General features: G+C 43.2%; 1 protein-coding gene across 2 annotated transcripts in view; it reads left to right on the top strand.

Moving 5' to 3' along the window:
• megf10 (multiple EGF-like-domains 10) overlaps positions 1–24,349 on the top strand; it is a 116,588-nt gene that overhangs the window by 38,127 nt on the left and 54,112 nt on the right. For both annotated transcript variants that reach the window (XM_045693502.1, XM_014143939.2), the window contains exons 3-6: positions 4,560–4,661; positions 5,047–5,147; positions 9,489–9,581; positions 22,626–22,872. In XM_045693502.1, coding sequence (XP_045549458.1) covers positions 4,560–4,661; positions 5,047–5,147; positions 9,489–9,581; positions 22,626–22,872 — 543 coding nt within the window. The remainder of the gene's footprint in view (positions 1–4,559; positions 4,662–5,046; positions 5,148–9,488; positions 9,582–22,625; positions 22,873–24,349) is intronic.

The raw sequence follows: 24,349 nt of genomic DNA, 5'->3' as shown, positions 1-24,349 counted from the left end.
GTCCAAGTTGGCAAAATAGTTAGTTATAGTGGCCCAAGAAAAGTGTCCGATAGACCTATTCAGATCGCAGCCGAAAAGACAGCTAACGATTAGCGGGCCGCAGATGGGCGATCAGGTTACGTCGCGACGGAGGGGCCAGTTGGATAACTCCCTCGGGCAGATAACGTCGGTGGTCCAGTCGTGAAGACCCGATGGGGCTCCGCATCGGCAGTAAAACGGGTCAGGATAGGTGAGTTGTAGCCCAGGAGACATTTCAGCTGGCTAGCTCAGGAATAGCCCAGGAGTGGCTGACGGAACTCTTCAGCTGGCTAGCTGGCTAGCTCCGTAATAATGTGTGTTAATTCCGTGACCGACGTTGCCAATAGTCATTCAGGTAGCAGCTAGTTAGCTGCAAGATCCAGGTGTAAATGTCCAGAGCCTGCGGTAGAAATCGGGGAAAGGAGAGAGAATAGGTCCGGTATGCTCTGGTCTGAGTCGCGCTGTACAAAAACTGGCGACAGCTTTTCGAGCTAATGGATAGCTGAGGACAGCTAACCGTGGCTAGCTGAACTTCAACGTTAGCCAGTGAAAATGGCTAACCTCTTGCTAGCTTCTGTTGTGGAATTCAGATGAGGTAAATAATACTTTCTTTTTTAAATTGGTGAGGCGGGTTGCAGGAGAGTGCTTTGAGGTTGAGTTTTTAGAATTAAAAAAAATATATATATATATAAAAAGATAAGTGAAAAAAAAAAATGTAAATATATATATACACGGGACACGACAAGAGGAGGGTATAGGATAGTCTCGAGAGGAGCTCGTCCAGTTTGTTCTCTAGTGATTGATTGTACGTTCGCCAATAGAACGGAGGGTAGAGGCGGTTTATTTGCTCACCAATGTAGTCTCGTCAGGATGCCGGCTTGTTTGCCTCTCTTGCGCCGTCGTTTCCTCTTTCAGTTCCCAGAGATTAGGGCCTGTTCCAGAGAAAGCAGAACGTCCAGAGATTAGGGCCTGTTCCAGAGAAAGCAGAACGTCCAGAGATTAGGGCCTGTTCCAGAGAAAGCAGAACGTCCAGAAATTAGGGCCTGTTCCAGAGAAAGCAGAACATCCAGAGATTAGGGCCTGTTCCAGAGAAAGCAGAACGTCCAGAGATTAGGGCCTGTTCCAGAGAAAGCAGAACATCCAGAGATTAGGGCCTGTTCCAGAGAAAACAGAACATCCAGAGATTAGGGCCTGTTCAAGAGAAAGCAGAACGTCCAGAGATTAGGGCCTGTTCCAGAGAAAGCAGAACATCCAGAGATTAGGGCCTGTTCCAGAGAAAGCAGAACGTCCAGAGATTAGGGCCTGTTCCAGAGAAAGCAGAACATCCAGAGATGCCAACTCGTTGAAGTAGAAATTGTCATCCAAATCGAGGTTAGTGATAGCGGTTCTGATGTCCAGAAGCTTTTTTGGGTTATAGGAAATGATGGCAGAGACATTATGTACAAAACATTTTTACATCAGCGAAAAAAAAACACAAAATAGCAGAATTGGTTTGATTTGATTTGATATCATATTCATTTTGCAATTCGTGTGATATGCTACGAATCCAATTTGTGCAATAAGTGACGAATTTGTTGTGCTTAAGATCCCGGAGTCCATCTTTGAGGGAAATCCATTAAAAGAGATTGAAAAGAACAAAGGTGGAGGCAGCTTTCCCAGCTAGATTGACTTTCACTGGCTAATCTGGAGCAACAGCTGCAGCCTTTCAGGAGCTGAGGGGGAGAGGAGAGAGAGAGGTTGCAGAACAGCTCCCACAGACTGTTGGGGCAAGTGTGTGTGTGTGTGTGTGTGTGTGTGTGTGTGTGTGTGTGTGTGTGTGTGTGTGTGTGTGCGTGTGTGTGTGCGTGCGTGCGTGCGTGCGTGCTTTAGAGCTGGGACGATAAATTATCGACACCGATCACTTATCGCAGGCACTTTGCTGATATGGTTCATTATGATAAGTAGCCTACAGTAGAGAAATGTAAAGTTTGAAATGAAATAGGTTTGCTATAATGTGTGATTGTTAATGGGACAATCGATGGCTCCAACCTTCTAACTAGTAGTAGTAGTTAAAATAATGATAGATAAAAAACTGTGCTGTACATTAATGTTATAAAGCTATTGTTCTATTTATCGTTATTGCATCAATTCAATTGTTGTCTTAGGTCTCTATGAAGTGTTGTGGTGTCTCTCTTGTTGGATCTTTTTCTGTAGTGTATGTATGTGTGTGTGTCTGTGTGTGTGTCTGTAGTGTGTGTCTGTGTGTGTGTCTGTGTGTGTGTCTGTGTGTGTGTCTGTGTGTGTGTCTGTATTGTGTGTGTGTGTGTCTGTATGTGTGTCTGTGTGTATGTATGTGTGTGTGTATGTGTGTGTGTCTGTGTGTGTGTCTGTGTGTGTGTCTGTAGTGTGTGTCTGTATTGTGTGTGTGTGTGTCTGTGTGTGTGTGTCTGTGTGTGTGTCTGTATTGTGTGTGTGTGTGTCTGTGTGTGTGTCTGTGTGTGTGTATGTGTGTGTGTCTGTGTGTGTGTCTGTGTGTGTGTTTGTCTGTAGTGTGTGTCTGTATTGTGTGTCTGTATTGTGTGTGTGTGTGTCTGTGTGTGTGTCTGTGTGTGTGTCTGTGTGTGTGTCTGTAGTGTATGTGTGTGTGTCTGTGTGTGTGTCTGTGTGTGTGTCTGTGTGTGTGTCTGTAGTGTGTGTCTGTATTGTGTGTGTGTGTGTCTGTGTGTGTGTGTGTATGTCTGTGTGTGTGTCTGTAGTGTTGTGTGTGTGTGTGTGTGTGTGTGTGTGTGTGTGTGTGTGTGTGTGTGTGTGTGTGTGTGTGTGTGTGTGTGTGTGTCTGTGTGTGTGTCTGTGTGTGTGTCTGTGTGTGTGTCTGTAGTGTGTGTCTGTATTGTGTGTGTGTGTGTCTGTGTGTGTGTGTGTATGTCTGTGTGTGTGTCTGTAGTGTATGTGTGTGTGTGTGTGTGTGTGTGTGTCTGTGTGTGTGTCTGTAGTGTGTGTCTGTATTGTGTGTGTGTGTGTCTGTGTGTGTGTGTGTATGTCTGTGTGTGTGTCTGTGTGTGTGTGTGTGTGTGTGTGTGTGTGTGTGTGTGTGTGTGTGTGTGTGTGTGTGTGTGTGTGTGTGTGTGTGTGTGTGTGTGTGTGTCTGTGTCTGTGTCTGTGTCTGTGTCTGTGAGTGTGAGTGACCATGCAATTCACCTGTCTCCTCACATCCATTTCCTGTCTGATTCATATTGAATCAAAAGGCCTGTCATGTTTGCACTTTATCTCGATCAATTGCACGTTTTATTGAATGTTACTGATGTTCTGATTTTGGGTAACATCTTTTTATTTCCTCTGAGAAGTAAGTAACCCAACCGTTCCTTAAAACCAACATGTGACTGGTGAATCTTTTCGCCTTGCATGTGTCATTTTTGTGCCGTCTTATGGACTTTAAACCCCTAAATTAAAGACCTGACCGCTTTATTTGGCAAATGCCAAAGGCCTCATATCAGGCTAACTTATGCAATTACTGGGCACTAGGAATGTATGTTCAGACAGTTACATAGTATAGTAATTACCAGTTTTCCAAGAAAAAAAGGAAAAGTAAACGCTAAAGTGTTAAGTTCTCTTTAACTCAGGGGTGGGAAATTCCAGTCCTCGGGGGCCTGATTGGAGTCACAGTTTTGCCCCAGCCCCAGCTAACACACCTGACTCCAATAATCACCTAATCATGATCTTCTGTTTAGAATACAATTTAATTAATCAGCTGTGTTTTCTAGGGATGGACAAAAAGTGTGACACCAATCAGACCCCCGAGGACTGGAATTGCCCACCCCTGCGTAACTGCACGTGGTATTTACATAGGTCATTCCAACGCTTTACTCTGGTTAAAGGCCTATCTGAAAAGACGTGTGGCTTTGTCAAGTTGCACTTTCTTGAAATAGTGCACTTTAAGTTGATGTTACTGAAATTTGTGAACTTTAACGATGGAACAGAACTAAACAATTTCACGTTCTTAACCGGCACTAAAAGGAAACATCCTTAAGGTTTCGGGCAGCCAACTCTCATTTCATACGACTCTTCCATTCCTACATTGCGTGTCTTCCAAAAAGGCCTGCGGTCACAATTGCTCACATGCATGTCATAAGGGAGCCATTGTCACGGCCAACAGTTTTCTTCTATGCGAAACATTCTATAATCCTATTTGTAAAACCCTGTTATAAATCCGTACACTTAGTAGTGACAAAATACGAGGCCACACACAGCACAGGGGCTGTTTCGCTAATTTCACCCACTATACCCACCGCTGAGTCGGTGAAAGATGTTTGATACTTAATCCCGGTCAGATACACACAAGCAGCCTAATGGTGCCCTTATTAAACCACTTAGTGTTTAGCCTAGTGCTTAGCCTAGTGGTAGCGGGACCATAAGTTATGGGACCACACGCGAGACATGTTGGCTAAATAGGGGCCATGGTGAGCGCTCGTGTGTGTTTGTAACCCCCCCCCCCTTCTCTCTTCCTTTCTAACGGACCCCCCCTCCCTCTTTTTTCTTGCTCTTCCTCTATTCCTCTCTTTTAGCTACTCGGTCACCGTCCAGGAGTCATACGCCCACCCCTTTGATCAGATTTATTACACCAGCTGCTCCGACATCCTCAACTGGTTCAAGTGCACGCGGCACAGGTGAGGACGGAGCAGTCAATGGAGGGATGGAGAGTGTGTGTGTGTGTGTGTGTGTGTGTGTGTGTGTGTGTGTGTGTGTGTGTGTGTGTGTGTGTGTGTGTGTGTGTGTGTGTGTGTGTGTGTGTGTGCGTGCGTGCGTGTTGGGGTGATGGATGTATGTGTCACTGAGAATGATAATAGGTCAAACCAAGTCAACAGTGATGGTTTCCACAACAATGTATTTTGTTAATAAGTACTGTAAGCTCCATAAAGAAATAGTATGTTTGTAATTAGCCAACTTGTGCACCATTAGTAGATGTCTATTCACATTTCTACCTTAGTTTATTGTCTCCACTATGTTTCCTATGTCCCCCATACTGATCATTAAGTGTCTGTGTGTCTTAAGGGTGAGCTATCGGACGGCCTACCGCAGAGGAGAGAAAACCATGTACCGCCGCAAGTCTCAGTGTTGCCCCGGCTTCTACGAGAGCAGGGAGATGTGTGTCCGTACGTATCCCTCCACCCTATCTGCTACCATTGAACCTATCACTCTATTCCTATCTGCTACCATTGAACATATCCCTCCTCCCTATCTGCTACCATTGAACCTATCACTCTATTCCTATCTGCTACCATTGAACATATCTCTCCTCCCTATCTGCTACCATTGAACATATCTCTCCTCCCTATCTGCTACCATTGAACATATCCCTCCTCCCTATCTGCTACCATTGAACCTATCACTCTATTCCTATCTGCTACCATTGAACATATCTCTCCTCCCTATCTGCTACCATTGAACATATCTCTCCTCCCTATCTGCTACCATTGAAATGATCCCTCCTCTCTATCTGCTACCATTGAACATACCCCTCCCCCCTATCTGCTACCATTGAACATACCCCTCCTCCCTACCTGCTGCCATTGAACATACCCCTCCTCCCTATCTGCTGCCATTGAACCTATCACTCTATTCCTATCTGCTACCATTGAACATATCTCTCCTCCCTATCTGCTACCATTGAACATATCCCTTCTCTCTATCTGCTACCATTGAAATGATCCCTTCTCTCTATCTGCCACCATTGAAATGATCCCTCCTCTCTATCTGCTACCATTGAACATATCTCTCCTCTCTATCTGCTACCATTGAACATATCTCTCCTCCCTATCTGCTACCATTGAACATAACCCTCCTCCCTATCTGCTACCATTGAACATATCCCTCCTCCCTATCTGCTACCATTGAACATATCCCTCCTCCCTATCTGCTACCATTGAACATATCCCTCCTCCCTATCTGCTACCATTGAACATATCTCTCCTCCCTATCTGCTACCATTGAACATAACCCTCCTCTCTATCTGCTACCATTGAAATGATCCCTCCTCTCTTTCTGCTACCATTGAACATATCTCTCCTCCCTATCTGCTACCATTGAACATATCCCTCCTCCCTATCTGCTACCATTGAACATATCTCTCCTCCCTATTTGCTACCATTGAACATATCCCTCCTCCCTATCTGCTACCATTGAACATACCCCTCCTCCCTATTTGCTACCATTGAACATATCCCTCCTCCCTATCTGCTATCATTGAACATATCCCTCCTCCCTATCTGCTACCATTGAACATATCCCTCCTCCCTATCTGCTACCATTGAACATATCCCTCCTCCCTATCTGCTACCATTGAACATATCTCTCCTCCCTATCTGCTACCATTGAACATATCCCTCCTCCCTATCTGCTACCATTAAACGTATACTGTACCTCCTCATCCACAACAATTTAACGTATACGTCCACCCTATCTGCTGCCATTGAAGTTATAACTCCTCCCTATCCACAACAGTGAACATATCACTCTTCCCTATCCACAACATTGAACATATCACTCCTCCCTATCCACAACAGTGAACGTATCACTCCTCCCTATCCACAACAGTGAACGTATCACTCCTCCCTATCGCTCTCAATTGAACTCTGGCCTATGTTCCATTATACCATGTATAGTAGTTACTTTGGTAACCATTATGTAACTACAGCACTCAGTTGTACATACAGTAACAGTAGATAACTATAACTATCTGTACATAAAATACATCATTTCATTTGTGATTTAAATCAAATAACAGGAAACTCAATAAATATTTTTCTAATTAGTTTAAATATAGCTACAATGTAATTACATAAAAACTGGGACATTACATGGGAATTCGATACTTTAATATGCAACCTAATGTAAATGGTGACCTCTTACTGGAAAACAAAAGCTCATGGTTGTGTGGTTATGCGCTCCAACAGTATTCAGTGTGTTTATCATTAGTCCTGAATGTTACATTTCCAATAACTTGCTGAGATATTCTATGAAAGCAATGGGATGCAGGCCACAGGAAAATGTTACGGCTTTGCATAATCAGAACAATGAAAGTGCACTGCCTAGGATTTAGTAGGATGAGGGTGGCCCCCTAACGCCTAGTAGATGGTTGACCCTTGACCCTATGTATTATGACGTGACTCAAACTTCTTGCTCACGAGAGTCATACAGTATATGATATGGATCTGTTGACGGTCATCTGTTGACGGTCATCTGTTGACGGTCATCTGTTGACGGTCATCTGTTAATCCCTGTGTGGTTGAGTAGTAACACCTCAAAACTCCTATTAGAGCCAAAGGTTGTGGGTTCAATCCCAACTACTGGCTTTTGTGAACTTTCTCCATCTGTGCTGTTTCAATAAATGTCCAAAAAGTGTGAAAGGAGGGTGGAATACACCCCACCCCCCCATGTTCTGGCCCTACTTAACAAAGAAACATTGACTCCAAATGGCTGGAACTGAAAGTTTTGTCTGCCAGCCCCCAAAATACACATTTCCGATGGTTTTGCAACCCACCTAGGGGGAAAACAACATAGAGGAAACACTGATGACCGTTGTGTCCGCATGTGGCGGGCGACCGACCAATCGCCACCCAGAAGCAGAGCTTGTGTCTCAGGAGTCAGGAACAACAGGTGTGTAGCTGACATACAGAGGGGCCCCAGAGGTCGAGACAAAAACAACAACTGACCCGGCAACAGGAGAAAGCCATAAAAACAAACCTCCATTTCAACAAACCCTCTGTCTGTGTAGAGAAGACGCTTGCCATCACATTGTGAGCAGTTGTACAACTGACACTACTAGAGGTGTAGTTATTGTTGGATTTCTTTGGACTTCTTTGATTTTGAGCCCGGTAAGTGTGGTTATTAAGCAGTTGGATTGAGTCAAAAGGGTTAAATCAAAGTGATGCTAAGCAATGATAAGCTATGAGGCTAAAAGATGGACTGATTGTCAGTTCCCCTTATCGTTGGTGAATCAGCTTTTTACTCGACAGAGTGGATGTGAGAATGTGACCGCATCGGGGCTCAAAGGGAACTTTAGTCCGGGCTCTATAAAGGTACTATTGTGTGGTGAATACAGTAAACCACAATCACATGCTGCCCTCTGATCTCCCCAGTTTCCTCCTCCATCAATAGACTTACAGTCTCCCCGGGTGGAAGCCATTTAGTGTCAAATATCAACTGAAATACATGGTACGTAATAAATGAGGACGTAAATGAAGACAGATGGATACAGATGTTAAGATGTAACAACATCAGCTTTGTTAGAGTAAATTTATGAGTCAAGTTAATATCATGTAATGTTATTTTGAGATTTTGATAAGATTGAGTACAATCGGGTTTCATTTTTAAATATGGGAATCTTTTATCTAGTCCAGTGTTCTGAAGAATGTGCCCCGGGGAGCTATTTTCTGGCCCGCCATCTGAATTAACGTGGCCCCAATCTGTGCTACCATCACTTGCCTCTCAGATGATGTGGTTCTTGGTAGTTTAGTTGGTAGAGCATGGCACTTCTATCACCAGGGTTATGGGTTCAATTCCCAAGGGGGAGTAGTATGAAAAAAATATATCAAAATGCATCCACTCACTAAGTTGCTCTGGATAAGAGCATCTGCTAAGTTACACAAATGTATTTGAAAATATTTTATGTTGGGAAAATAAGAACTCAAATTCATACACAAAATCAGTTTATCAGTTAGCACTATTTAGGCAATTAATCAATTGCTGTAGTGTGTGAATGTAAAACAACGTTTGATGGTGTCATTGTTTTTGACTGCTCCTCACTCATGACCTCACTCATGAAACCTTTTACAAACACACACTGTTTCAATGACATCACCCATGGAACCTTTAACCCCCACTGTTTCTATGACATCACCCACCATATTTGCTTTGTTTGATGGGCGGAAAAATAACAGCTTTAACAAAAATACATGAAACAAAAGTTCACAAATAGCATACTAAGTAACCGTGAATGTCCTATCAATTCCTCCAAAAGGGCCATCTTCATTGCCGGTCGGTCTGACGTTACATTCGTGTAACATATTTTTAACGTTGTGGACCAATCAGGTCCAGCCTGAAGTCTCTGTCCCTAATGAATTGGATCCCATTCTCACTGGAATTCTGATTTGTCTATTCCGAACATGGGTTTAAATTGTAATAGTTTTTCTTTCAAATACTTTAGCTGCGCTTGATTGACTTTGCCCTGTTTAATGGAACCAAATGGCGTAGTCCCAGAAGTGCAAACCACGCCCATCTCACGCGCCAGACAGGCTCAATCAAACCCTTCTTATGACATTGTTGTTACTGGTTCAGCAATCTGTATTCCTTTGATGTAAATCCACATGGTTTTCCTGGGAGTAGCAATGTGTTCTAAGAGCCACTAAAATCTGACCTTACTTTCCTCTTGTTTTTCCCTCTCTCTCCTCATCTCTCCCTTCTATGTCCCTGCTCCTCCTCATCACTCTCTCCAGCCCACTGTGCCGAGAAGTGTGTTCACGGCCGTTGTGTAGCCCCCAGCACCTGCCAGTGTGAGCCCGGCTGGGGGGGCCCGGACTGCTCCAGTGGTGAGACTCTACAGCTGTGTCTGTCAGTCTATCTGTCTGTCCGTCTGTCTGTCTGTCCGCCTCAGCCTGCAGAAACACACACGCACACACACACAGAGAGATAGAGAGTAACACACACGCAGGCACAAAGACAAACACACACACAGAGAGATAGAGAGTAACACACACGCAGGCACAAAGACAAACACACACACAGAGAGATAGAGAGTAACACACACGCAGGCTCAAAGACAAACACACACACAGAGAAAGAGAGAGAGCGAGAAAGAGAGATATACACACACACACTAACAGGCGTTTTGTCTCTCAGCTCACACATAGTGTGACTCTCTTAGACCCTACTGCCAATACACACTTCCTCCCTCACACACACACCAGGCTCGTCCACCCCTCTGATCTCATTTGGGCACACTTGGGTTCGCTTTTATCTTGAACTTCCGTATTTGTTACGACGTGAATGTGACATGGGTGAAGTCACCCTATTTTTGTTAGTCTGGAACCGCTTTGATGTATAAATATGGACGTGACACCCCTTCAGCCACATTGTTTGTACCCTGATCCACAGCTGCAGACAAAGTGGGGACACCGTGTGTGTCAGCATCCTAAATGTCACCCTATTTCCTATGTAGTGCACTACTTTTGACCAGGGGCCTGTGGGCTTTTTGCTAGGTAGTGCACTACATAGTGAACAGGGGGCCATTTGGGACACTTGCCTGTGAGTTGTGAGATTGCCAGATCTTCTTCTATGTGCTCTGTCTGAAAGGCGTCACACTTCAAGGCCTTTGTCTTTGTTAGCCAAACGGCAGGGCAGAACTTCCACTCACTGCCTTCTCTTTCAACATGGCCAGCATGACTGCCCACTGGAGTAATAACATGCAATCAGCAACACCTATCTCCTTATAAATATAGCTTATTTTAGATTGTCATTTGAGGAACATTGGGATAAAGTTTAGATTATGAAATGTTTGGGTTTTGAGACTTGTTTTCTTGATCTAGAATGAATGTAGAGCAAATTGTGTAGGGGGATAAGTGATGTTATCAGATTAAAAGGTCTCCTCTTTCAGTCTCTATTGAAACAGGTGTAGGGAGTCTATGAGCCCTGTGTGTGTCTGTGCCTGTGTGCGTAATGCGTGGGCGTGTGTAAGTGTGTATGGGACTGTGCGTGCATGAGCCTCCGCACATGTGTGTGTCTGTGCCTGTGTGCGTAATGCGTGGGCGTGTGTAAGTGTGTATGGGACTGTGCGTGCATGAGCCTCCGCACATGTGTGTGTCTGTGATTATATTAGGTGCTCAAGCATTGCTCCCCCGCTGTCTCCAGTGTCCGTCGTTTAATAAAGGGGCTTAATGTTGTGTCTGGAGGCTGGGACCTTATTGTTGTGTCTGGAGCCTGGGACTCCCTAAGGACCTGAACAGGCCTGACTAATCTGTCTGATGGTGGGGAACCAGATCCTAATATCACTAGTCTGGGATCTGACTGGCTAACTGGACCAAAGGTGAAGGGTAAGGAGATATGGCCATAGATAGGCTTGTAGCGCTATATCATTTTAAACCACTTGTGCCTTACCTAATGGGATCAAAGTGCACAAATTTGTCCAAAGTTGACCTGTTGGATGAAAATGAAAATGTTATTGTTACTGCTAGGCTATTCCAGAGGGAACTACCTTTTTACACTTTACCTTTATTTACATTTAAGTCATTTAGCAGATGCTCTTATGCAGAGCAAACATATATTTATATTTTCATACTTTTTTTTTCCTGTACTGCTGCCCCGTGGGAATCAAACCCACAACCCTGGCATTGCAAGCACCATGCTCTACCAACTGAGCCAAGCGGGAATCATTTCTGTAAAGTTATGTTTTGTTAGGATATGGAATTATTTTGACAGTATGAGAATGATATCGTTCCGTGAGTATTACACAGCCACAGTGAGGGGTCCTACTGGCTGTTGGTCTGCGCCTGGGGTAGCCACACGTGCCCCTATGATTACTGTAACTAATCTGTATTGACTGCTTGGTTCATGGATCAATAAGAGTAGCCCAGGATAGCCCCTCAGGCCCACCCCTGGTGGGTGTGTTTGTTAACATCTGATTAGCTCAAAGTCTGTTTTCACCCAAACCATCCAATGAGTCAACTTGTTTTGTTTGTACGATGGACATGGGAGAGACTGATGAGGAATGTTTTCAGTTATTTGTTGACTGTGAGAACACAGTAACATCTCTATTTGGAATGCAGTATATTTTGTTTTGCTTTGTTACAGGCTACATATTCTTCTAAGCATGCTGTTTCAGGAGATATATCTTGTGGGAAAGTAGAAATATTTACATATACATTAAATGTAAGTGAATATACACATAAAAGTCGCTTTGTACGATAAATAATATAGCAATATATAATAATTGTGGTGTAATCTACCCAAATATCCGTCTTACTGCTTTGAGATCAGAGTCAACTCAATGAGTGGAATGGTCTAAGGCTAAGCCAACCAGTCGTGTTGAGAATGAATATCCATTTCCTTTTTAAAACCAGGTCTTAGCCGCATTCAGTCTCTGTTTTGGGGGGCCCCCTTGAGCCAGTCTCTCAAAGGGGGGGGGTCCCGTGCAGTATCCTAGTACCCTATTCAATATCCCCCTAAGTAATATGACTTTTCATTTCCTCTTGAGCCTTAAAAGCCAGACTTATTGTTGCCTTATTGTTGCCTCTAGTTTACGGATCAACGGACCCCAACAATATGTCTGAGGATTGTTTTTGCTGTGGGGTTCAAGAACAAGAGGAAAAGGGAGTACGCTAAATCTCTTTCTTAGATTAAAAAGGAAGTGTGGGAAGAATGAAAGAGAGAAATTGTAAGGATGGTAATGTAAGAAATAACCCGAGGGTCTAGCTCTTGTGATTTCACAGTAGACACATGACAACAACAACCCAACATCCCAAGATACTCAGGAGGGACTGTTTCATTTTGTCGATGACTGTTGACTTGTCTCTTATCTATTCACTGGTTTTAACATGAAACCTTTCAATAGACCTTAACTCAATGACCCCCTCACAAAATGAAGCGATGCTAACCACTACTTAGCGCCACTACCTAGTGCTCAACGCAACTCAGACAATTTGTATCAAAATGTATGAAAACAATCTTTCAACCTTTAAATGAAGCACTAATACCCAGCTGTTATCGAAGATCCCCTTTCAATTCCAAGACCCCACAATTCACAGAAACCTCCCTGTGTCTTGGAAAATAAAAGGTATTAAAACCTTATTAATACCTTGCGCTGAAACTCCATATCCGCACAATGGCTTGGTCATAAAGTGTCAGGCTTTTGTTTACGAGACAGGAGAGAGTTAGTTAGTTAGCTCAGAGGAGCCTGTTTGGCTGGTGTGGATTATATGCTGTATTAGGATCATCTAGGGCAGTCTGGGCACACACAGTGAGGAACAATCAGACACACACAGCTGAAGCCATTAGTCTGGAAACAGTGTGTCAGGTGTTAGGTTTATGTGGGTTGGCTTTTACATGGAGATGGAGGTTGTGTTCCAAATGGCACCCTATTTCCTAGTTCACTATTTTTGACTAGAACCCTATAGGCCCTGGTCAAAAGTAGTGCACTGAATAGGGTGCCATATGGGATGCACCGTAGCCTATTGTGGCTCCTCTTTACATTGAACTGTACTTCATTTGGGAAATGATAAGCCTGCAATAGGGAATTTACAATAGCTATCGGTCTCTTATACTTTCATACTTGATATATGCTTGATTTAACAGGTGTTGTTTTAAGTTATTACTTTACAGCAATGGTTGAATATATATTTCTATATTTTCTGTATTGAACTTGGCTTGAGTGGCTTAGAGTTTGGATACCTAAACCCAAAAAATGTGGACGAAAGAAGTTTCACAGTGGTATCCAACTGGGAAAAAACTGGTTAAATCAACATTGTTTCCATGTCATTTCAACAACAAAAAGTCTATGTGATGACGTTGAATAAATGTGGAAAACTGGATTTGCAAAAAGTCATCAATGTAAAGGAATTTCATATTTTTTTACACCACTTTTAACCAAAATGTAATTACATGGTGATTTTTTGTTGTTGTTAATTTCACGTTGAATTCACGTTACTAACAACTCAACCAAATTGAAATCAAAGAAACTGTAACATTAGAGCATCCCAGTAGTAAGTGTGTTTACCGTACAACTCCAGCAGTTCACGTGATATACAGTGAGTGTACAAAACATTAGGAACACCCTCCTAATATTGCGTCTTGCACCTACTACCATACCCGTTCAAAGGCACTTCGATCTTTTGTCTTGCCCATTCACCCTCTGGATGGCACACATACACAATCCATGTCTCTATTGTCTCAAGGCTTAAAAATCCTTCTTTAACCTGTAAGAGACACTGATTGAAGTGGATTTAACAAGTGGACATCAATAAGGGATCATAGCTTTCACCTGAATTCACCTGGTCAGTCTATGTCATGGAAAGAGCAGGTGTTCCTATAATTTGGTACACTCAGTGTATATAATGACATAAACATAGTACCAGCCCTAGGCCATCTATCCAGCCATGTACCCAGGCTGTACCCAAACCGAGGGAGACAAATAACTTCAAATGCCTTGCCAATGCCATTTCTGAGCTGTCCAGCTTGAGTATCTCACTGGAGTATCCCACGGAAGTTAATTGTCATGGTCGAATCCTTGGAAACACACACACACACACACACACACACACACACACACACACACACACACACACACACACACACACACACACACACACACACACACACACACACACACACACACACACACACACAGAGTGAGAGAGGGGTCAGAGGGAGAGAGAGGGTGAGTGTTTAAGAGAAAGAAAGGGGGAAGGGGAGAGAAAGAAAACATAATATATCCTCTTTAACGCACTCACACAATAATGTGGAAATGTTGAGGAATCGTACAGATGTCGTCTCTTAGCTGGGATTCCTCTGTATGACTGTTCCCATGAGCCTTGTGGGCTGACACTGTGCAGGGCTCTGCATGGAAGAGTGGGCGATCTTAGAGGCATGGAAAAACACTCCCTCCCGCCATCCCTCTCTCTTTTTCTGTCTTTCTTTCTCCCTCTTTCTCTCCTTCCATCCCTCCCTTCTTCCGTCCCTCACTCTTGGTCTGGGGCAAAGTCTGGGCCAACTCTCGACAAATAGCATGTCAAATTACTGGGCAATGTTTTTTTCTCTGTAACTGACACTTTTTCAAGAGGATTGCTCTATGTCTCTTAGAAGCTCTCTGGATTATTTTTAGATTGGGTTGTAAACTTGAGTTTGTTTTTGACAGGATCATTTAGTCTGATTTCCATAGGTATAGGAGAAATGACTTTAGTAATTAAGTAAAGATAAGTAAAGTAAAGAGGTTGATTATAGGAGTTCCTGCATTAGGAGTTACATCCACTGAATGGAAATAACCCTTGGGAGGCCCAAACAAATCACTTGTGGACGTTTTTGGCCCGCAGGCCGCCTGTTGCCGACCCCTAGCCTAAATTTTGTCCATTGCATATGGTCTGTATGTATTGCCAATCACTGATTGCTTGTGTTTTCTAAGCAATTAACTGCTTTAATTGTGTAATCAACATAATATATGTCAATAACAGAACATCTTGATCCAATTTCCGGAACAAACAACCTCATGACCAAACCCCCAATGCTTAGTGTGTCTCTTGTCTTTGGGTCATATGTGCTTAGTCTTGAATAAAAGGGAACAGTTTGTCCCAAGGCTCGACAATGAGGAGCCCTTCAGGTTTTCTAGTGGGCCATTTTTATCTAGGTCAGGTTGAACCCTAACTCTTTCTATCTAGGTCAGGTTGAACCCTAACCCTTTCTATCTAGATCAGGTTGCACAAATATACCAGAGTCCCACAGTAAATGCGAGAGGAGGTTTCTCTGCACAATGGGCTTTTTCTCTGTTTCTCTCTACCTTGCTCTCGCTCTCTTATTTCTTTCTTAATCTCTCTCCCTCTTTCTCTCTCTCTGTCTCTCTCTTTCTCTCTTTCCATCCCTCTCTCTCTCCGCACCCACTGCCCACACTGTGTGATACTGTGTAAAACACAGCACTTTAGCCCACAGCTAAGCAGTGCACTTTTCACCAGCAGGCCAAAAAGGAAAGAGGCTAATGCAGGAGCCACAATGGCAGCCGTTAAGCGGTTGAGCCGAGCAGACTCCTGGTTTCCTGGTTTTAGCTGTGTCAGAGAGAAACTGTGGTTGAGGTACAGCATAGTTCTTGGTTGGCGCATGTCCAGCGCCACATGAGGGTCATGCTGTTTGGCTCAACTTGGCTCAGTGTCAAAGGATACTCTTCCTGTCGCTCCACAGTGAAGGATGAGGTTGCATGAAATGGCCGTGAAATTCCAACCATGGTAATATATGATACATTGACTTTTGGTTATAAAATGCTTAAAGTTAGTGGTTGGTGGCAGTGGCTTGGTAAAGTAAGGTATTAGCAATTTGAGTGAACTATCACTGTAAGTGCTGACTTCAGGGCAGTGTGTATTTTTTCCTTTTTATGGGTAAGTGTAGGATAGAGCAGGATTATAGATCTGAATTTAATTGTAACTTCTACCTCGAGCAGTTCTCAATCTTGTCTGGTATCAGTCTGACCTTATAGTCACTGTTGAGCAATATGACTGGTCTCCAGCTGACTCGTTATGGTGTATGGATTACTGTACATTCAGACAGCTCAATGTTTGGCCAGATGTTTGTCTGGAACTCTGGATAGGGCATTTCCCATCATCTCCGGAAATGTTCCAGGTAGTAAAGGATCATCTACAGAAGACCCAGAACTCCTACAATGATATTGTAGACGCATAAGCTGAATTTCAGTCAGTGACGCAATTTAGGTCCAATGGCTTGTTTGACTTTGAAAGTGCATACTTCCTATAAATTGGAGAAAAAGTATTTGTGAAAATATCCGATGTTAAGAGGACTTGATTCACGAAGAGCTAGTGTTTTTTACTGCTCTGGAAATAACTTGAGATAAACAGCTGGTTGGTTTTATAGGGTCAGTCCGGCTTGTGTAACTGTGTAACTGTGGAGGAAGGATAGAGTGGGTGAAAAGAACTGTGAAGAAGAGCTGATTGAAAGAGGTTTCGCCGACTCATACATATTTTTGGGTCATACTATAATGAATGCATTCTAATTCTATGGTCATACTATGACTATGGGGACTTTCCTCGTGAAAAGGGGGGAGGGGTGTGAGCACAACACACCTATTGATGACACCATCACACACACACCCTTCAACCTAAACACACACCCAGTCAACGACATCATCGTTCACCCAAACACAGTACATTTTACGGCCCATTTTAAGGAGTGAGGCTTCCACTCGCGTCCTCTCATCAGACCTCGTCATGCTTTAATCAGGGCAGCCATAACACGTGTGGCCGGGGAGGGCGGCCTCAATCTAATACCACACCACACATGGGAAAGGGAAGGTCTCTACTGTCTATGTGTCTGGTTGGCAGACACCCTTCAACCACACTCTAGTTTCTGACATCGTGGGTAAAGACGTCAAGAAGCAATGAGGGCCCAGAAGCAGCAGGGTTCATTTTGGTTCAATCCGGAAGTGGGACTTGTACTGTAACAAGTACAATGATGATGCTTTATATACATGTTGATGTAGTTGATGATTTCTGATTCTTTATAGCTGCAAAGTAAGTTTAATGTTACAGCCCACTGGGCACAGACGTCAATTCAACGTCTATTCCACGTTGGTTCAACGTAATTTCATTGAAATGATGTGTTAACAACGTTGATTCAACCAGTGTGTGCCCAGTGGGAGATATCCAAAACAAGTGTCGAAATGAACCTGATGAAGCTACAGGCAACTGCCAAAATAAAGGAAACACCAACATAAAGTGTCTTAATAAGGCGTTGAGCCACTATGAGCCAGAACAGCTTCAATGCACCTTGGCATAGATTCTACAAGTGTCTGGTACACTGTTGGAGGGATGCGACACCATTATTCCATAAAATATTCCATAATTTGGTGTTTTGTTGATGGTGGTGGAAAGGCGCGCTCCAGAATCTCCGGTGTTCAGTTGGGTAGAGCTCTGATGACTAAGACATGGAATATGGTTTAAATCATTTTCATGATCATCAAACACTTCAGTGAAACACTCATTCCCTGCGGATGGGGGCATTGTCATCCTATGGGGCATAGCCATGGTAGCCAAAATGATGGCCTGCCCAGCATTTTTATACATGACCCTAAGTATGATGGGATGTTAATTAATTGCTTAATTAACTCAGGAACCACACCTGTGTGGAAGCACCTGCTTTCAATATACTTTCTATCCCTAATTTAATTGAGTGTTTCCATTATTTTGGCAGTTACCTGTACTGTACATGTGTTGTTCCTTTATGCACCTTACAATGAAATAATTGAAATAGAATGAAGCTAAGGCCGGTTGTCTGTCTTCTTTAGTGGGCTGTTCTTTACTTTTTTTTTATACCTATTTGGATACCTAGTTGGATACCTAGTTGGATACTTAGATACTTAGTTAGATACCTAGTTGGATACTTAGTTGGATACCTATTTGGATACCTAGTTGGATACCTAGTAGGATACCTAGTTGGATAGATAGTTGGATATTTAGTTGGATACCTAGTTGGATACCTAGTTGGATACTTAGTTAGATATTTAGTTAGATACCTAGTTGGCTACCTAGTAGGATACCTCGTTGGATAGATAGTTGGATATTTAGTTGGATACCTAGTTGGATACCAAGTTGGATACTTAGTTAGATATTTAGTTAGATACCTAGTTGGCTACCTAGTAGGATACCTCGTTGGATAGATAGTTGGATATTTAGTTGGATACCTAGTTGGATACCAAGTTGGATACTTAGTTAGATATTTAGTTAGATACCTAGTAGGATACCTAGTTGGATAGATAGTTGGATATTTAGTTAGATATTTAGTTGGATACCTAGTAGGATACCTAGTTGGATAGATAGTTGGATACCTAGTTGCATTCCTAGTTGGATATCTATTTGGATACCTAGTTGGATACCTAGTTGGATACCTAGTCTGATACCTATTTGGATACATAGTTAGATACTTACTTAGATACCTAGTTGGATACCTAGTTGGATACTTAGTTAGATACCTAGTTGGATACCTAGTTGGATACCTAGATGGATACTTAGTTAGATACCTAGTTGGATACCTATTTGGATACATAGTTAGATACTTACTTAGATACCTAGTTGGATACCTAGTTGAATACCTATTTGGATACTTAGTTGGATAACTATTTGGATACCTAGTTGGATACCTAGTTGGATATTTAGTTGGATACCTAGTTGGATACCTAGTTGGATACTTAGTTAGATATTTAGTTAGATACCTAGTTGGATACCTAGTTGGATACCTAGTTGGATATTTAGTTGGATACTTAGTTGGATACCTAGTTGGATACTTAGTTGGATACTTAGTTGGATACCTAGTTGGATACCTAGTTGGATATTTAGTTGGCTACCTAGTAGGATACCTAGTTGGATAGATAGTGGGATATTTAGTTGGATACCTAGTTGGATACCAAGTTGGATACTTAGTTAGATATTTAGTTAGATACCTAGTAGGATACCTAGTTGGATAGATAGTTGGATAGCTATTTTGATACCAAGTTGGATACCTAGTTGCATTCCTAGTTGGATATCTATTTGGATACCTATTTGGATACCTAGTTGGATACCTAGTTGGATACCTAGTCTGATACCTATTTGGATACATAGTTAGATACTTACTTAGATACCTAGTTGGATACTTAGTTAGATACCTAGTTGGATACCTAGTGGATACCTAGATGGATACTTAGTTAGAAACCTAGTTGGATACCTAGTTGGATACCTATTTGGATACATAGTTAGATACTTACTTAGATACCTAGTTGGATACTTAGATACTTAGTTAGATACCTAGTTGGATAGGTAGTTGGATACCTAGTTGGATACCTAGTTGGATAGATAGTTGGATACTTAGTTGGATACCTAGTTGGATACTTAGTTAGATATTTAGTTTGATACCTAGTTGGATACCTAGTAGGATACCTAGTTGGATAGATAGTTGGATACCTAGTTGGATACCTATTTGGATACCAAGTTGGATACCTAGTTGCATTCCTAGTTGGATATCTATTTGGATACCTATTTGGATACCTAGTTGGATACCTAGTCTGATACCTATTTGGATATATAGTTGGATACATAGTTGGATGCCTAGTTGGATATGTAGTTGGATAGATAGTTGTGTACGTAGTTTGATACCTAGTTGGATAGATAGTTAGATACCTGGTTGGATACCTAGATGGATACTTAGTTAGATACCTAGTTGGATACCTAGTTGGATACCTATTTGGATACATAGTTAGATACTTACTTAGATACCTAGTTGGATACCTAGTTGGATACCTAGTTGGATACCTATTTGGATACATAGTTAGATACTTACTTAGATACCTAGTTGGATACCTAGTTGGATACCTAGTTGGATACTAGTTGGATAGATAGTTGGATACTAGTTGGATAGATAGTTGATACCTAGTTGGATAACTAGTTGGATAGATAGTTGTGTACCTAGTTGGATAGATAGTTGGATACCTAGTTAGATACCTAGTTGGAAAGCTAGTTGGATAGATAGTTGGATACCTAGTTGGATACCTAGTTGGATAGATAGTTGATACCTAGTTGGATAACTAGTTGATACCTAGTTGGATAGATAGTTGGATACCTAGTTGGATAACTAGTTGGATAAAAAGTTGTGTACCTAGTTGGATACCTAGTTGGACACCTAGTTGGATAGATAGTTGATACCTAGTTGGATAACTAGTTGGACACCTAGTTGGATAGATAGTTGGATACCTAGTTGAATAGATAGTTGGATACCTAGTTAGATACTTTGTTGGATAGATAGTTGGATATATAGTTGGATACCTTGTTGGATTGATAGTTTGATAGATAGTTGGATACCTAGTTGGATAGATATTTTGATACCTAGTTGGATACCTAGTTGGATTGATATTTTGATACCTAGTTGGATAGATAGTTGGATACCTAGTTGGATATGCAGTTGGATAGATAGTTGATACCTAGTTGGATATATAGTTGGATATATAGTTGGATACATAGTTGGATAAATAATTTGATACCTACTTGGATAGATAGTTGGATAGATAGTTGTTTCTGCCAGCACCAGCACCTGGCTCTAGACTCACTGCTGTACAGTACTTCGTTTTTGCACTGTTATATCACAGGTGTTTCATTTTCATTACATAACTGGATTACACATAGGTTCCAAATATTTTAATGACAGCAGTAATTACTGACCGCTTGCTGTCTATCTTTGTTTTTGGCTTGTTGGATACCTAGTTGGATAGATAGTAGGAACCCTAACCCAACCATGAGAGCAGTACCCTAACCCAACCATGAGAGCAGTACCATAACCCTAACCCAACATTGAGAGCAGTACCCTAACCTTAACCCAACCATGAGGGCAGTACCATAACCCTAACCCAACCATGAGAGCAGTACCATAACCCTAACCCAACCATGAGAGCAGTACCATAACCCTAACCCAACCATGAGAGCAGTACCCTAACCTTAACCCAACCATGAGAGCAGTACCCTAACCCTAACCCAACCATGAGAGCGTACCCTAACCTTAACCCAACCTTGAGAGCAGTACCCTAACCCAACCATGAGAGCAGTACCCTAACCCTAACCCAACCATGAGAGCAGTACCCTAACCCTAACCCAACCATGAGAGCAGTACCATAACCCTAACCCAACCATGAGAGCAGTACCCTAACCCTAACCCAACCATGAGAGCAGTACCATAACCCTAACCCAACCATGAAGGCAGTACCCTAACCTTAACCCAACCATGAGAGCAGTACCCTAACCCTAACCCAACCATGAGAGCAGTACCCTAACCCTAACCCAACCATGAGAGCAGTACCCTAACCCAACCATGAGAGCAGTACCCTAACCTTAACCCAACCATGAGAGCAGTACCCTAACCCTAACCCTAACCCAACCCCCGCCGTAATCATAGAAACATAGAAACGTGTTTCACAGAAGATGAAAGACAACTAGAATAAACATGCGGTTACAGAGAGAACGTGAGTTTCCTACAGTTCAGCAGAGAACCTATGGTTGAGAGGCACGAGAAAGCTGGGTCGTGTTCATTTGTCACCAAACAGAAGAAAACAGACTGAAATGGGGAGGCATTACATAGACTTGTCCAATGAGAAATGCTTATTTTTGTTTTCTGTTGCTATGGTGCTCGCTAATGAACAGGACCCTGTTGAAACCGATGAAAGGAGGGCCGGGTCCACGCTAAAGATGTGTGTCTCCACTCAGCTACTCAGCTTTTAATAGGAGTGGTCTTGAGTGTGGTAGGCTGGTAGGATCCCCCTTCCCCACAGATGGTTAACTTGCTGGGTTAATAGTGAAACATGACCTAAAGTTATCAACCTCAACACTCATTTGGGGACACTATGTTTGTTTTGGTCAAGTGACTTAACGTAGAGACCTCGATGAAGCGCAGGGTTTCATTTGGCCCAGATGTTTACAATAGCTTTAGCTGAGGGGATTGTTGGTGAAGTGCTCCTCCAGCACAGCTGCCTGTCCAAAACTGAAAACAGGTGTGCGCCTGAAATAAATCCTAGTACCGCACAACTGGCAAGGAGAGATGATTGACCTCAATGTGAGGTAATAAATCAAAACAAGCTCTGATTAAATCAGCTTGAGGAACAGGTTGTGGATGGCTGGTGGTTTCTGGCTTTGTTTTGTGGTCTCTTAGCAGTCAACTCATTTTCGATGTATTTGAATCCCTCAATGACCTGGATATTAGGAGCTTTTGTCGATTTTAAAGTCTCAGTATGTTCTGAGCATTCTTCTAAAATACATACTTACAAACTAACATACTCACTGAATACAATGCTAAAATCAGCCCGTTTTATATCTCCTACTTTAAATCTTACATTCTCTCTCTTATTTCTCTCTCAGCGTGTGACAGCAACCACTGGGGTCCCCACTGCAGTAACCGCTGCCAGTGTCAGAACAGTGCACTGTGTAACCCCATCACAGGCGCCTGTATCTGCCAGCCCGGGTACAGGGGCTGGCGCTGCGAGGAGGTCTGCGAGGCGGGCACCTATGGCAACGGGTGCCAACAGAAGTGCCTGTGCCAAAATGGAGCAGCGTGCCACCACGTGACCGGGGAGTGCAAGTGTTCACCCGGATACACCGGTGCTTTGTGAGTCATCATTGACACGCACACATGCACGCACTCAGAAATATAAAAAAACACAAACTCACACTGTATGTACACTACCAGTCAAAAGGGTTTTTCTTTATTTGTACTATTTTCTACATTGTAGAATAATAGTAAAGATATCAAAACTATGAAATAACACATATGGAATCATGTAGTAACCAAAAAAAAGTGTATATAATATTTTATATTTGAGATTCTTCAAATATCCACAGTCTTGAAGGAGTTCCCACATATGCTGAGCACTTGTTGGCTGCTTTTCCTTCACTCTGCGGTCCGACTCATCCCAAACCATCTCAATTTGGTTGAGGTCAGGGGATTGTGGAGGCCAGGTCATCTGATGCAGCACTACATCACTCTCCTTGGTCAAATAGCCTTTACCAGATGGGATGGCGTATCGCTGCAGAATGCTGTGGTAGCCATGCTGGTTAAGTGTGCCTTGAATTCTAAATAAATCACAGACAATGTCACCAGCAAAGCACCCCTGCACCGTAACACCTCCTCCTCCATGCTTTACAGTGGGGAAAACTAATGCGGAGATCATCCGTTCACCCACACAGCGTCTCATAAAGACACGGTGGTTGGAACCGCAAATCTCCAATTTAGACTCCAGACCAAAGGACATATTGTCACAGGATCCAACGAAAGTGGCGCCCCTCCTCGGTCGGGCGGCGCTCGTCGTCGCCGGCCTATTAGCTGCCACCGATCGTTGTTTCTCTGTCTTTTGGTTTTGTCTGTCTGTTCCGCACCTGTTTTGTGTCTGTCATTAGTGGGGCCTTATTTAGTGTGTGTTTTCAGTTGGGGTTTTGTGCGGGATTGTTTATTGTGGTCCGTGATTTATACATTTTTACTGACAGTTTTTGTCAGAAGATTTACCGGGCTGCGCCCCTTGCTTTTTGTGCCGTGTGAATATATTTTTTTCGTGTTTATGGGAATGTGTTTTTCCCAGGCAGACTGTATGTAGCGCCCTGTGCCTCGCGGCTTTTTTGTGTGTGTCAATTTATTAAAAGACACTCACCTCCAGCACCTGTCTCCTGCATCTGATTCCGCCTCTACACCAGTCCAAGTCAACTGTGACAGAATCCCGCACCATCACCTATGGAGTCAGCAGGAGCAGAAGCGCCATCCATGGCTGAGCAGCTCTCCCAACATGCCAGCCTCCTCCACCGCCTAGGCTCGGCCATGGATCAGGTGTTGGCCCGGTTGGAGAGCTGGGAGAGAGGTGCCTCCCCAGCCAGACCAGCTCCGGTCCCTCACCCTGCGTCCCTACCCACACCCACTGAAGCGGGTGCCGGCGGGATCCGGATTTCACCGCCCAGGGAGTTCGATGGGATGGCCGCTGGGTGCAAGGGGTTCCTGCTCCAACTAGAACTGTACCTGGCGACCGTCCGCCCCCCTCCCTCCGACGAAGAGAGGGTGAGCGTCCTCGTCTCGTGTCTCACGGGTCGAGCCCTGGAAT

The sequence above is a fragment of the Salmo salar genome, chromosome ssa01 (genome assembly GCF_905237065.1).
Source record: "Salmo salar chromosome ssa01, Ssal_v3.1, whole genome shotgun sequence".
NCBI lineage: Eukaryota > Metazoa > Chordata > Actinopteri > Salmoniformes > Salmonidae > Salmo > Salmo salar.
This window is presented reverse-complemented; position numbering and strand designations above follow the sequence as displayed.